Below are 14,113 nucleotides of genomic sequence, written 5' to 3'. Positions count from 1 at the left end.
ATGGGTCCAGGAAGGATTGTATACAATCTCTAAACAATTGGTCCAGTACATTTTGAGTTATGATGGACACTGCATTTTTTCAAAGTGCCCGCTCAATTTCTAGCACTTTGCTATGCAAACTAATGAAATTATTCTTCAAATGTTGCCATATACAGTGGAAATTGGTTGACTATTACCACTCTCTGTATCGCAAAGAAATCTAAAAATTATTCCTTTTTTAACCAATTTACTTGAAAACTTAAAATTGTGAAATTTGCTTGAAATAAGGTGTTTGGATAAATCAATGTATCGACTATAGTAGTTTTGAATCGAAAGGACACTGAACCGTCAATAAAATGCACAGAACTTTTTTTCATAATTTTAAATTTATGTTCATGCACATATTTGGAGCATGAATATTTATGTAAAATTAAGTCCCACCACACACACACCACTTGTCGTGCTTTCTTCAACGATTTTTTTTATAAATTTACACGTTGATTGAAAATTACAGCTTCATTAAACGGGATACCAATGCACTTTAATGTATTTTTAAACCAATATTGCTGTAAAATAAATGACATGTAATATCACAAGAACGAAACTGTAAAATCGTATGTTTTTTGATGCTCCCATTTAGTACATCGCATTCAACTTAATTTTCAATCAAATTTTTGATTCAAGCTGTGTATGTTTACATTCGTATTGATTTACATGTCGTTTGAATTTCATTATTTTCTGGTGTGTGGTGAAACACATAACTTTATTTAAATAAAATAGACTCGCATGAATATTCATTTTCTCTTTCGGTAGTACTCCCATTTCAATATGTTTGATTCATTAACTTTTTACGGTTCTAAAATGAAAAAAATTCTTCTGGTTTTTGAAATTATCCAAATTAGATTTGGAATGATGCCAAATTGTAGATCCTTTATTTTACTCGATTTTACAATAAAAAAGTTGAGAGAAAAAAACAATTTTGAACTAAAGTCACACAGATAAAAAAACGCTTTTAATCCACCTAACAGTGTGATGAGACATTTCTTTTAAGCACTCTCTTCGAATATTATTTCGATTGAGAACATTTAGAACTTGATGTTTCGTGATGCTTTTGATAACACATACTCAGAGAAACGCTCAAATCAGCATAGGACAACATCATTGTTAGAAATCTCAAAGGCTGAACCAAATCATTGGAAAAGCGGAAAAATGGCTCATAAAATAGACGGACAAACGAATTATTACTAATGCTCTGTTAATAACATATCTAAATTCTTCAATCAATGCATTGTGTAGGAAAAACTGAATTTTCCTAAAGTGCTGGGCCAAAAAAATCGATTTTTTTTAATCTATTTGAATTTCATACTCTCAATTGCGCTTACTCAAGTTTCCAACACGATTGTGAACTAAGAACTGAAATTGCAGCTCTTGATATCAGGCTACTTCTGAAGTCCATGCGTGAATAGTTCAAACTTTACTTCGATATCGACTTTTTTAAAAGTGACTTCCCAGTAATATCTTTGATTTGAATTAATGTTACTAATCCTAATGTCAAAGAACATATTATAAAAAAAACTCTCATAACATTTTTTTCGCGAAACTCTTCGACAAACTTCTGTCACCCGCGCTAGTGCACTGTTCACGCTGCTCTGAAAATGTAGTGAAATCGTCTTAGGGGTCTGATTCAGAGCCATTTGCGCGATTTAAATCTGGGTGAGTAAAATCTGTAAAGAATATTAAAAACTAACGCCTATTCTATAATATTAAGTTCAGCAATTGGAGAGATCGTGCTCACCGCAAGCCATGAAAAATAAACGTTGTGGAGCGACGGTCATTACTCAGTTTATTAAAAAATAATACTCAATTCGCAACATATAAGCCCTTAAGCATACCAAATAATTTAGGATATCCTTTTAACATAAACTATCGCACGAATGAGAGTAATCGGCGACAGGTTTTTAGTGGTGATCTTACTTGACTTCTCTTTTATCGGTTCTCACGTTAAAGAGGGACAAGTCTGTTTTTGCCGTTGAGACATGTTGGTAGACTTGAGCGATTCGTAGTAATTCTGCCTAAGCTCAACTGCTAGCAGCAGAAGACAAAAGATTAGACCGTAAGATTTGAAGCCTGTTTCTAATGACCTTGCCACTTCTATTTTCCCGATCTGTATATTTCACATCCTTGCTCTCACTTGAGTGCAATGGCTCTAGTTTTTCATCACTTTCCCTATTCAGCTAGAGAGCTAACTGAATATCGTTAAAAAGTAAAAAAGAAAATTTGACTACATAATAGTCGAAATAAAGAAGGGAAAAAGAATGGGAGTAGGTTCGCCAAATTTTGGAAGAAGTCGATAAAATAACTCCTTGAAAACTACTAAAAGATTAGTGTAGTTCGTTGCAATTGAAAAAATTATCCTCAAAAAAGAATGTACCAATAAATGTGGGACACAGTGAGTAATAAATACAGTAAAGACCCATTTTTATCAGCCCCATGGTGTATTTTAGGCTGACGAAACGGGGACTAAATCGGGACATATTTCTTTCTCTCTTTAGAATAAACCGAAGCTGTTAGAATATTCTTCTTTAGTTCCTGAAGCCTCATAACTATTTCTGATTATTTAATATAAATTTCGCTTAGAGGGAAAATTTAAAGTAGATTGATCTTTTTATTTTTGCATCTTTGCATCTTTAAGATAAGAAAAATATGCTCAAGAAAGGATTTACTCGGATTCAGCCTTGTTTGTCTGCTAGAGCCTATAGAACATAGTTTGATATGAAGCTGACAAAATCGGGGGCTGATCGAATCGGGGGCTGACAAAATCGGGGGCAGACTGAATCGGGGGCTGATCAAATCGTGGGCTGATTAAATCGGGTCTTCACCGAATTATAATAGATAAGCAGTATTCGAAGAAGTTTCTTGTGGACGAGTGTAGAACGAATTTGTTTCTACTTACTTGGAGTCAGCGGCCAGAAATTTGGTTTGGTGAAAACTTACTGTCAAAATGGCATTCCGAAACCGTGATCTTTGAAGTTTTAAAAATGTGCAGAATAAATTTTTCAAAAACAATAGTAGCAGACTTCGTGTCTTTAGCGAATTTGTTGAGGCTGTCATTTGAAACAACCTTGTTGAAGGCATGAATACTTCGTGTGGGGAGTATATCGAGCTATAAAATGATATCTTTCAAAAATAACTTATTATTGGGAGCTTCACAAACTCAAGCTATGGATAAAATTTAAATTTTATTGTTTATAAAAAGTAGAAGAGATTTATCATAAACAGTAAAATCATAATAGTTCATTTTAAGGGTAGATTCAAATAGCCTAAATATTTTAATACCCTGAACACATAGAGCCTTCATGTCTTCAACAAAGTGGTTTATAATAGCACTCTCAAAAACTTTGCTGAAGACATTAACTCTCGAACTAAATTAGTTGGAACAGTGAATTCTCCATAACTACTTCTAGAGCCTGATCGTTCATCATTCTGACTCGAATCTATGAAATACACCAAGTTTAAAATAATCGAACTACTGACACGAAATAGGTATATCTCAAATCAGAAGTAAAATTATCATTTGAAACATTATTTTACGCCTTGATCTCAACCCGGTCATGCCTAATACGAACCTTGTTTCGATTCATCAACATATTTGCAGCTTCAACCTCTCCATCGGCTCTGAGACTGATTTGTGCTGCAAATACAAGCTCTTCTGTTGTATACTTGCTTCTCAGCTCTGCCGTTTTCAACCGCTTACTTCTGTCACAAAGCTCGTCAAACTTCTTCTCAGGTCTTCCGGGTTTGACTTGCCCGCCATTAGAGGTTACTGGTAGCTCAAATATTAAATATTCTTCCAACCAATCGGCATTTTCCTTGTTAAACTTTTCAACCTTCCGCTGCGTTTTTTTTTCCAACGACGATCATAATCTAGCCAGAAACATTTAATAATCCGTTGAGCATCTTCACATCTCTCCTCCAGAATTTGATCAAAAATAATATTTTCTATTTTGCTTCTTTTGCTATCAGCATTTTTTATGCTACCAGTAGCATCCAATAGACTTTTTCTTTTGAATGATTTTTAAATAAAACAAAAATAAAGCTTCAAATTTAATGAGACAAAACCTCGAACAAAACTTACCATTAACTGGTGCATTCATGATGTATGCACAGAATTGAGGAGAATAACAAGTGGTTAGTATATCAAGTGATAATCTTCATAAAGAAAATATGTTTTTTGAACCATAAACATAACGTAGCACTTGTGAGTTAATACGAACTGATTAGTTTAGATGGCCAATTTTAAGTGATTCAACCAGATACAAGTAGGTAAGATCACTCATAGATGCAAAATGTCGATGACTACTTGATCAAAATTTGTCATCTGTGTCAATAAACAACAACCATATATCAAAAACTGCTATTTAAAACACAAACCAAATTAAAAACGTTAAAAACAAATATTACGAGCAAAATGCCACTAAAGCACCGAACCTCTCCCTCCTCCCTTCTCACTCTTCATATGTGAACTCCCACTCGCCATATTTTATCAAAGTAATATATTAACCACCAGAACGCAGACTGTCAATAGCGCATGTTGGATGAAATCTTCTAAAAAATGTTCTTTGTTTGCCCTATGAACTAAAAACCTCATATGATACACATGCTATTACAACCTATACATATTAAGGAGGGGATAAGATTAATTTGGTACAAAGACACGTTTTCTTTAAATTTGGAGATACAGAGTGTGTTAGTAGATTAGTTTGTATAGTTTTAGCTTATATTATCCACCAGTAACGACCAGTAACGACCACTCGCTCATTTGAAAGTTTACATTCAAGTTTATTATGAATATATACCAAATTCGTAATTGATACTTTTTGCATGTATCCGGCCAATAGGCAGTTGGGAAATTGGATTCTGAGATGATTATGACTTTCATTGGTTTAGTTTTCGATAAAAATACACTAAAAAAAATTCAGTTTGGACAAGAAAAAGTTTTTTTCAAATAACTTTTTTTCCTTGAAAGTGCCCAACTTGAAATTTTGACGGTAGGTAGGGAACTTAATTACCTATCTTGAAAAAAAAATTCATCCGAGTCAAAAATGGGGTTTTTTTGCAAATCGATTTTAAATTTTTAAAATCGATTTTTTTCAATGTAGGAGTCGATGGAGAATTTTTTCAATATTTTTATTAAAAATTTAACTAATTTTGTGAAAATCACTCCTATAACATTTTTTTTGTAGGATTTCTCATTTTTAGACTATAGTCAAATGAAAAAAATTGGTAAAAAAAGTTTGGCCCTTTTCAAAAGACAGTCTAGATCATTTTTGGAAAAACAAAGTATGCAAAGTGGCTTTTTGTGACAAAATCTTCATGTACAGAAAGTTTCATTAAAATCTGAGAGGGTGCTGGCAACTCTGAATACGATTTGGCGCGAAATTCGTCATCGCACTACTAGGTGAATTCAATCGATTTCGTCTCACATACATGTATCTAGATATTTTATGAAAACATTTTTCTTTGAGTTTTGGTTTTATTTTGGAGTTTACAAACTCTTATTTAATTTAATTTAAACTCTTCTTGATCGAAAAGAAAAAAGAAAGTTTTCTTAACAACTTTTAGCATATTATTAAAATTCATACTCCTTTCAATAAAGAATACTATTTTATTATTGAATATAATTCCAAATACTATTTCAAATCAAAATGCTCATAACAAATAATTTCGAAAATGCATTAGTTTTCGATATATTTTAAATTTTATTTTAACCAAAACTACTGTTTTGTTTGATTACGACCTTTCCATAAGATGTGCGCGTTTCTCTTTCAAAAATAGTAGGTTTATGAAAATGCTCATTGAATTTCCTGTGGCTTTTCTTTTGACATCAAGGTGTTAAGGTAAACCTTTTGAAAGCTATCAGAAAACAACAAAAATATGATTCAACTATATAGTTTGATCATCTGATCCTATAGCTGAATCATATATTCATTGTTTTCTTGTAGCTTTCAACTTGTTCCCAATATCGCCTTGATGTCAACGGGAAAGTTGCAGGATATTTTATGAGCATTTTGCAAAACCTTCTGTTCTTGATGGAGAAACACAAATAACTTATGAAAAGGTCGTAAACAAAAATATTTCCAAAACTGCAATATTTAAAAAAATCAGTGTATATTTTTTCGTGTAGAAGTTTCCATTCCCTGCAACTATTTCTCAGATAGTTTTCAGTAGCGTCTGGCTCAAATGGCACGTTCCCCATGTTGATCGGAGATTTGTGCCTTTGCTAGTTTTGCTGTATAAAATACGGTAACCGAGAAATTTTTATTTTCATGCTGCATGCAAAAATTTCTACGCCCTTTTAAAAAATGCTCTTGTATCAAAATTGACAGAGAAAATCATGGAGATTCATGATCCGAACACAACTGCAAAGTTTTGTTCGATTCGGAGATGGTCATATTTTATGGTCAGCCACTTTCCCATGGAATCCCTCAAGTACGTTAAATCGATGTATACCTGTACACTGTTAATACCAAAAAGATGTGGTTTGCGCAAAATTGCGCAAGATGTCATAGAGATTTTCGAAAAGCTGATAAAAAAATCTTCAAAATGGACCTAGTGTGACATGCGAGAAAGTGTGTGCTCCTATCTGAAAATCGAGATAAAGTTTGTTTCAGTTTCTCATATATTTTACAAGGGAAGAAAAAATCGAACAATGAGCGCACTGAACTTTGAAATACTGTAGCGGGCCAACCACTCATCCAAACGTCCTGAAATTTTGGCAAATCATTTCTCATATACTGTACAATAATAGAAAAATAACCTTGGAACAAAATTAAAAGGTGCATTTTTTGACTTTTTTCCGCCTCGGCATCACTGTGCGTCGGTGTGAATTAACAATATCCACATAATTTATCATTTTATTAAATATGCTGTTTCAACTGTCATTGGGCGGGGTCACGTGTTTTAGCGGGTTAACTACTTGCGCCCCTTATCTACCCTAACTAATAATTTTATCATGAGAATCACTCCATTACTGACTACACTCACGGGGACTTTTCCTTCCTTCCACAGAACATGCTGAACCGGCGAGCCTTCTCGGAGGTATTGTACGACGCACCGAGAACGTCCAAGCTGAAGGAAGATGCTCGTCAGGTCGAATTCGTGCGCATCGGCCAGGCACTTAAGCTGGAGGCTATCGTCCGAGGGGACGCTCCCACCAGTATAGCATCTGCTGGGTCCGTATTCAAACGGCCGCCATGGGAACCTCAGTGTTTCTATCCGACGTTTCAACCACGCAACGATCTGGTTGGTGACAGTTGGGGCCAGGATCAGCTGTTTCTGGCTTCCGACGAGGGCACATATCTGATCAAGGAAGACCAAACGCACCGAGTCGTGTTTGACAAGACACTCTGTGTGAAGCAGCTTAGTGTGGTTGAGGATCATGGTATTCTGCTCCTGCGAGGTGGATCTGCAGTGCAGAAAGACGGCCACCGGGTGCATGTGTTCAGGCTGAATGAATTTGCAGACGATCGGCTAGGGCAGCGGTCGAGAATTGACGTGAAGGACCGTAGAATAGATAAAACGCGAGGTTGTCATTTGTACGCGATTTCGAGAGCAGGTGAAGCTCACCTCAGGATGGCGGTGGCGGTTGGTCGAAAACTACTGATTTTTCAATGGAAACATACGGCTGCGTGGACCTCGTGGTGTCCCAATAGTGACAACGATACGGTGGATGGTTTCATATTTCTGAAGGAAATCACTCTCCACGAACTGCCCTCGATAATGACCATACTGGAAGGAGCTTGCCCAAATTCTGGCTTACTGATATGCATCGGATTTAGGAATTGCTTCGAAGTTGTTTCGGAGCTCACCGGACATTCGACAAAGTTGCACGAGGCTGATAATAGGAAACAAACCGCTATCCATTTAGTGGCGGCTTTGGATTTGTACGACGGTCAGGATACTGAGCTGCTGCTGTGTTACAATCGTAAGTAATGATGTTATTACATATTTAAGGGACTTAAGTATACCTACAGTACACAGAAAAAAATAGTTTGTAATTTTAAATTTATTTTCGTGCACATATTTGGAGCATGAATAGAAATTTAATTCAAGTTCCACCACAAATACACACAACTTGTCGTGCTTTCTTCAACGAATTTTAATATAATTTTACACGTTGATTGAAAATTACAGTTTCATTAAACAGGATACCTATGCACTTTAATGTATTTTTAATACAATATTGCTGTAAAATAAATGAATGTAATATCACACGAACGAATTTGTAGCATCATATGCTTATTGATGCTTCCATTAAGTGCATCGAATTCAACTTAATTTTTTATCAATATTTGATTCAAGCTTTGTATGTTTACATTCGTATTGATTTACATGTCATGTAAATTTCATTATTTTTCGGTGCGTACGTTTTATATTTTTCAACTATTCAAGAATGTTTCCTATTTTTTTTTTCAAAACAATATTTTTACGGAATGTTGTGCTAACTTCAATGGTCATTTGCTAATAATTTTCTTGGAATGGGAAGTTTTCTTGGTTACTTGCTCCTACATTGATGATGCATTTGATGAGAAAGGGTGAACCGTCAACAGTGAGATGCTTAGCTGATACCCTGGTTAAAAAAGATGTAATGGGTGCAGTGGCTGTCCGAAAATATTTCTGAATTTTTTACCGTTACAGTTGGATGGTATTTTTTTATTTTGATCATTATTTTTTTCACGGTTCCAGGGCATCCTATTGTGTCTGCTATTCGGGAATAAAAAAAATGGCTCAATTTGCACGTCCCCCATGTTATCTGGATATTTGTGCTTTGCCATATCGTCTTATTTTTTTCCTGATTGGAAATAAAAGGAAGGTGAAAGAAGAAGGTAGGCAAATGCCAAATGGGAATACAATACAATCACTATACATAACAATAAATAGTGTGGATTATTCACTCCCGATGGAAGTACTACGACCAATGCTTGTGGTTCTTTACCACACAGGGTTAGGAACCATAATATATCCTTGAGCTTTAGCTTCCTGAACATATATGGAGCCAAAAATCCGGTGCATAATTGTATTACCGCAGGAAAGTGACATATCATGTAATATGAGCGTAATCGAATTCACAAAGATCACACGAATAATATTCAGCACGCTGAATAGTAGCATTGTGATAATTGAGTTTGGAATGTCCAATCAATGGCCTGATCAATATGATGCTTGGAAGAAAATGCAACGAATTCTTTGACATCTTCGCATTTTAAGAAGTCTTTGTTTGAACGCAAATTTGCAAGATACAGATTCGGAAGCAGTATAAGAGCAAATCTTGTGGTTTATCCAACAGTGATAAACCTTGTTCTGGACAAATGTAGTCAGTCGCAGTGCCTGCTCTAGCTAATTTGTCCAACAATGAATTTCCAGTAATACCGAAAGGACCTGATATCTACAAAAGGTAGATAAAATTTGAAATGCTGAGTTCTTTAAGTTATCATGCGGTAACTAGTTTCAACCTCGAATCCACCGAACTAAGTGCTTTTAGCCTGACTGTCAGAGCAAAAATAATCTTTTGTCCACAAATTGTTGAAGTTCCGATTGTACACCACAAGGAATCGCAAAGAGTGTCGCTTGGAATACTGTCAGTAAAGCCATGCCAAGTGAATCTCTAAAATTTCGCAAAATCACCAATCTTCGTGAAATTTTTTTTTAAACTAGTAAAAAGGATTATAAATTAATTAAATCGCGAAATCTTTATTAGTAAAACAGGCCGTCTTTTGAAGGCTGCAGAATATAACCTCATGCCGTGCAATGAAAATTGTAGTCTCCTCGATGTCGGAAGGAGTTCCGCAATATCACAAAGTTGCCATTTCCCAATCTAGGTCAAACCATATTTTTGTAAGAGACGCGACCTAGATTTAGATCTCTTGTAGTAAACCCTGCACTAAGTTGAATCTCTGGTTGAAATATTACATGAGATTACATTTTTCTTGCTGGTATATTTAGCGACAAAGTCATTGGTGCGTTTCGACATCGTCTCATCAGAAGCCTACACTAACTTATTTTTGGAACAGATTAGCGCCGGCTTGTCGCTAAATTCCTAAAAACGGAAACACACTTTGTGTTTTTAAATCGAACGTCCGGTCTGAAACGTGATGCCACATATTTAGTAGCCTTTCAAGAGAGAAAAAATTTATTGTTATTAGAACCCATTTGCTTGTAATTAACGTGCAATACTACATGCATGACGCGTGACACATAAAACCGTTCATGCAAACTATTCTTGTCGAAGAAAACGCTAAGCAGTCTCGCTAAAGGTCACCCGACACCAGTTTGAAGTCTTCGCTCACTGGAGCAAGGTCGTTGAAACAGACAATCCCGTCCTTCAGTAGATCCGCGCATGCCAAGTTCGAATCGATAGCTATACCATCGATCTCAACTTTGTGAGCGGGCATGTAAACGCGTTAGTTCTTCCTGAAAGTCTTGTCGCCAGCAACGTCATTTATTTGCTTTAGATAAAATATCACAATTCTTAGCTTATCTAGGCGAACTTTCGAGATATCTGGTACAGCTGAATATTTCTGCGTCTTGCGGAATATTAAAATACTTCGCGGACTATCTTTGATCCGAGAGAAGATCGGATATAATCGAACCTACTTCATTATGTTGGATTTCAAATGGATGCTCGGAGATATCCATTTTAAGTTCGTTTGGATCAATTTAGGAAAGTTTATTTATTCATAAACCTAGAGCCTGTCGAAAACTGAAAACCGAAGAATAGGAAGGAAGGACAGAAATTAAGAAGGGTATAATTTAAAAGACAAGTCTGGATTTGATAGTAAAGGCATGACGTGGTCATCTATCTTCACATGATATATGGCTTAGACCTGTCCACATTTTTAAAAAGTTTGAAAATTTATATGGGTCATCCATATAACTTCCTGTTCTAAGTATAAATTCGGAAGCTTTCGCCAAAAATGACTTAATTTGGATATGGTTAAGAGGCGTCTCCAATTAAAAATCATATTTTTACTATGTTTCCGTAGTAAGATATTACACTTACACTCTGGCTTAATAGACCCTACATGCCCACAAACCATCAAAGGTTGTTTCTTAGCAGCGGCGTAGCCAGAAATTCGGTTTGGTGGGGGTTTGGTGAAAATCGATCATACTGTCCAAACGGCATAATTCCGAAACCGTAATTTTTGAAGTTTTAAAATTATGCAGAATTATTTTTTCAGAAAATAGTAACAGAGTTCGTGTCTTTAGCGAATTTGTTGAGACTTTATTGTAGTCATGAATATTAACCTGAGAAAATTCACCATAAATACATCTTGGGCGATATACCGTCAAAATTATTTTATCAAATGATGCGCTGTTTAACGTTTGTAAATCTCATCGAACATACTAAACCTCCGAAATTGGCGGTTTCAAAATGATGCTATCTTGACCTTAAATTAATGTTTTAAACATTTGACCTATACATATAATTGGTCATACAACAAAAATTAAATGCTCATCAAAAACGATCAGGAACTGCTAGAGTCGAATGGAAATCGTCATTTTACATAAATTTCTACATTCGGAAAGTGTTATCCTCGTTATTAATCATATTACGTTTTCGTCTCAACTCGACGCATTCCCAAAATAAAAACCTGTTTAACCTAGTGGTGCAATTGTGCTTGTCTCATTTGTCCAGACTACGTTTCCATGGCTTGTTATGTTCAATATGTGGAAATGAATATTACATGTTCAGTACGATTTGCACATACATACAATGGATCGACAGCCGCGATCTTGAGATACTATGTGATACTGAAACATCGCTTGAAACCAGCGGCGGATCATGGAGAAAGATTCGGGAGGTCAAGGTCCTGCCGAAATTTTTCAACTTGTTAAGAAATTTTAAACTAGTTTTAATTTTAAAGTTGCAACCCCTCACTGCATACCCCCCTCGGGCCGGTATGATTGACGATTTTTAGAGTGATTGCATAACCTTTCTATATGAGAAAGGCAAAAATGTACCAAAGTCCAAAAAAGTCAATTTTTGTCAAACATCTAAATGTTTCATGCATTTTAAAGTCTTTTGGTATCAAAAATACAAATTTGGTTTTGAAAATTTTTCATTTCAGTTTATAGGGGAATTTTCTGTGTGATTGCACTCTTCAACTCGTAACTCCGGAACCGGAAGTTCAATCAATAGAAAATTCAATAGCAGCCGATGGGAAGGTTGTACCTTTCATTTGAGACTAACTTTGTGCAAATCGGTCCAGCCATCTCTGAGAAACAGAGGTCACATTTTTTCCACATACACACATACACACACACATACACACAGAGACATTTTCCGATCTCGACGAACTTAGTCGATTGGCATATGACACTCGACCCTCCGTCGGGATTAAATTGACGAATTTTATAGTGAATGAGAAAAACAAAAACGTTTTTAGCAAATGTTGAAAGTTATGCATTTTTTTTGGTGAGCAGTTCTATGTTTCATAGACATAATTTGTTGAATGTGTGAAACGCCACAGAATATACCTCGTCATTATTTGTTACGGTGAAAAATGTCTGATTTCGAAACTGATTCGAGTGTAGAAGTGAGTGGAGTTGACTTTGATCTGGAGGAAGAATTGGATGAAGAGCTCCCATTCGATTTTCGTGAAGCAGAAGGTGATCGTGAACCGGAAGCTTCTTTCACTAACAAAGCTGGCGATTTTGTTTGGCCGGCGAAGAAGCCACCAAGAATACAGTCCAGTTCAGTGGCGTAGCCAGAAATTTGGTTTGCAGGGGTTTTTGACGAAAATCTTAGATTTTTCAAAAATGTTGGCGGGTCTATTGATGACATTTAATCTGTTGGCCGCGATCGACTGGGTACTACCGTGTTCTGCAGTAATAGCGAAATGGGATGGTGTGAGCGGGCATGGGCGCTATAACCCTACCGTAGGCAGAACTAAATACCTGTCGCAGGTATCAGTTATGTTGGGTGGCGGACTACGAGACAGGTTAGGTCAAGTTCAACGAGCGGCCCAAAAATGCCACTTTACTAACAATCAAGCATGAAAGGATGAGCTGAAAACTCGCAACTTCTAAACCGTAGCATTGGAGGAGCTTTGATAGACGGGGCAGAAGGTGTGGAAATGCGGGGATCGAGCGAAGTCACAAGAACTGGGCAAAATGCGCCAACGCGTGATCAAGTGGCAGGCGATCAGCGAAAGGATGTGTGTAGTGTGGATCAAAGGCCATTTCTTCGACTAGAGCATTATCAATGTGCACTGAACTCACGAAGCCGAGAAAGATGCATTTTATGCGCAGCTGGAGCATGCCTATGGCGGAATGTTAAGCTCGTCATTTGTGACATAAACATCCTGATAGGCCGGGAGCATTGTATGAACCGGTTATCGCACAAGATAGTCTGTACACCTTATAAATAATGTGCAGAAATTCTCACGATTGATAAGTATATTATGACGAACACCCAAATAGCGAAGCAGTAGAAGACAAGATTATTGCAAGAATCAGCTTGGAGACGCGCGCAGTCGACGACCGATTCCGGATCTACCTAAGATTCATGAAAAAATAGAACGGTTGGACCGCTGATCAACTGTCATGTGAGCTACTCAAACACAGAGTAGAGCAATTGGCTAGAGCACTCCACTGGGTGCTTTTAAAGATCTGAAAGGAGGAGATTTTACCGAAGTATAGGATGTAGGGAGTAATATGTCCCATCTATAAAAATGGTGTTACTGAACTGCCCTTGTGTGCAAAGGTGATATAAATGCCATCGAGTATATTTTTCAGGAAATCAATTTTCAAATCTTGCATGGTGCGGATAAAATCATGCTTTCGCCACTTTTTTTTCGCATTTCAACAGGTTATTTTTTTATTTGAAGTCGTTTGCACTGAAAGATGCAAATTTTCGTAGTGAGCTTAAAAATACGAAAAAGTTAACTTTGACCAAAGTGGCGTTGAAGCCACTTTTGCATACTAGGATAGTAAACGTCATCTACAAGGTGTTCTCCCAAATTCTTTGTTGCCGCCTATAACCGTTAGTAAGGGAATTAGTAGTGAAATATGGCCTATATTGCACAAATACGGGTTGCATTCATATCTTCAACCAAGCTATTTGCAATAACAT

General features: G+C 36.3%; 1 protein-coding gene across 8 annotated transcripts in view; it reads left to right on the top strand.

Annotated features, from left to right (window-relative positions):
• LOC131684449 (GTPase-activating Rap/Ran-GAP domain-like protein 3) overlaps window positions 1-14,113 on the top strand; it is a 446,130-nt gene that overhangs the window by 412,292 nt on the left and 19,725 nt on the right. For all 8 annotated transcript variants that reach the window (XM_058967345.1, XM_058967344.1, XM_058967342.1 and 5 more), the window contains one exon: window positions 7,048-7,963. In XM_058967345.1, coding sequence (XP_058823328.1) covers window positions 7,048-7,963 — 916 coding nt within the window. The remainder of the gene's footprint in view (window positions 1-7,047; window positions 7,964-14,113) is intronic.

The sequence above is a fragment of the Topomyia yanbarensis genome, chromosome 2, assembly GCF_030247195.1.
Source record: "Topomyia yanbarensis strain Yona2022 chromosome 2, ASM3024719v1, whole genome shotgun sequence".
Classification (NCBI taxonomy): Eukaryota; Metazoa; Arthropoda; class Insecta; order Diptera; family Culicidae; genus Topomyia; species Topomyia yanbarensis.
Note: the sequence above shows the minus strand (reverse complement) of the source record. Positions and strands in the feature narration are given on the sequence as shown.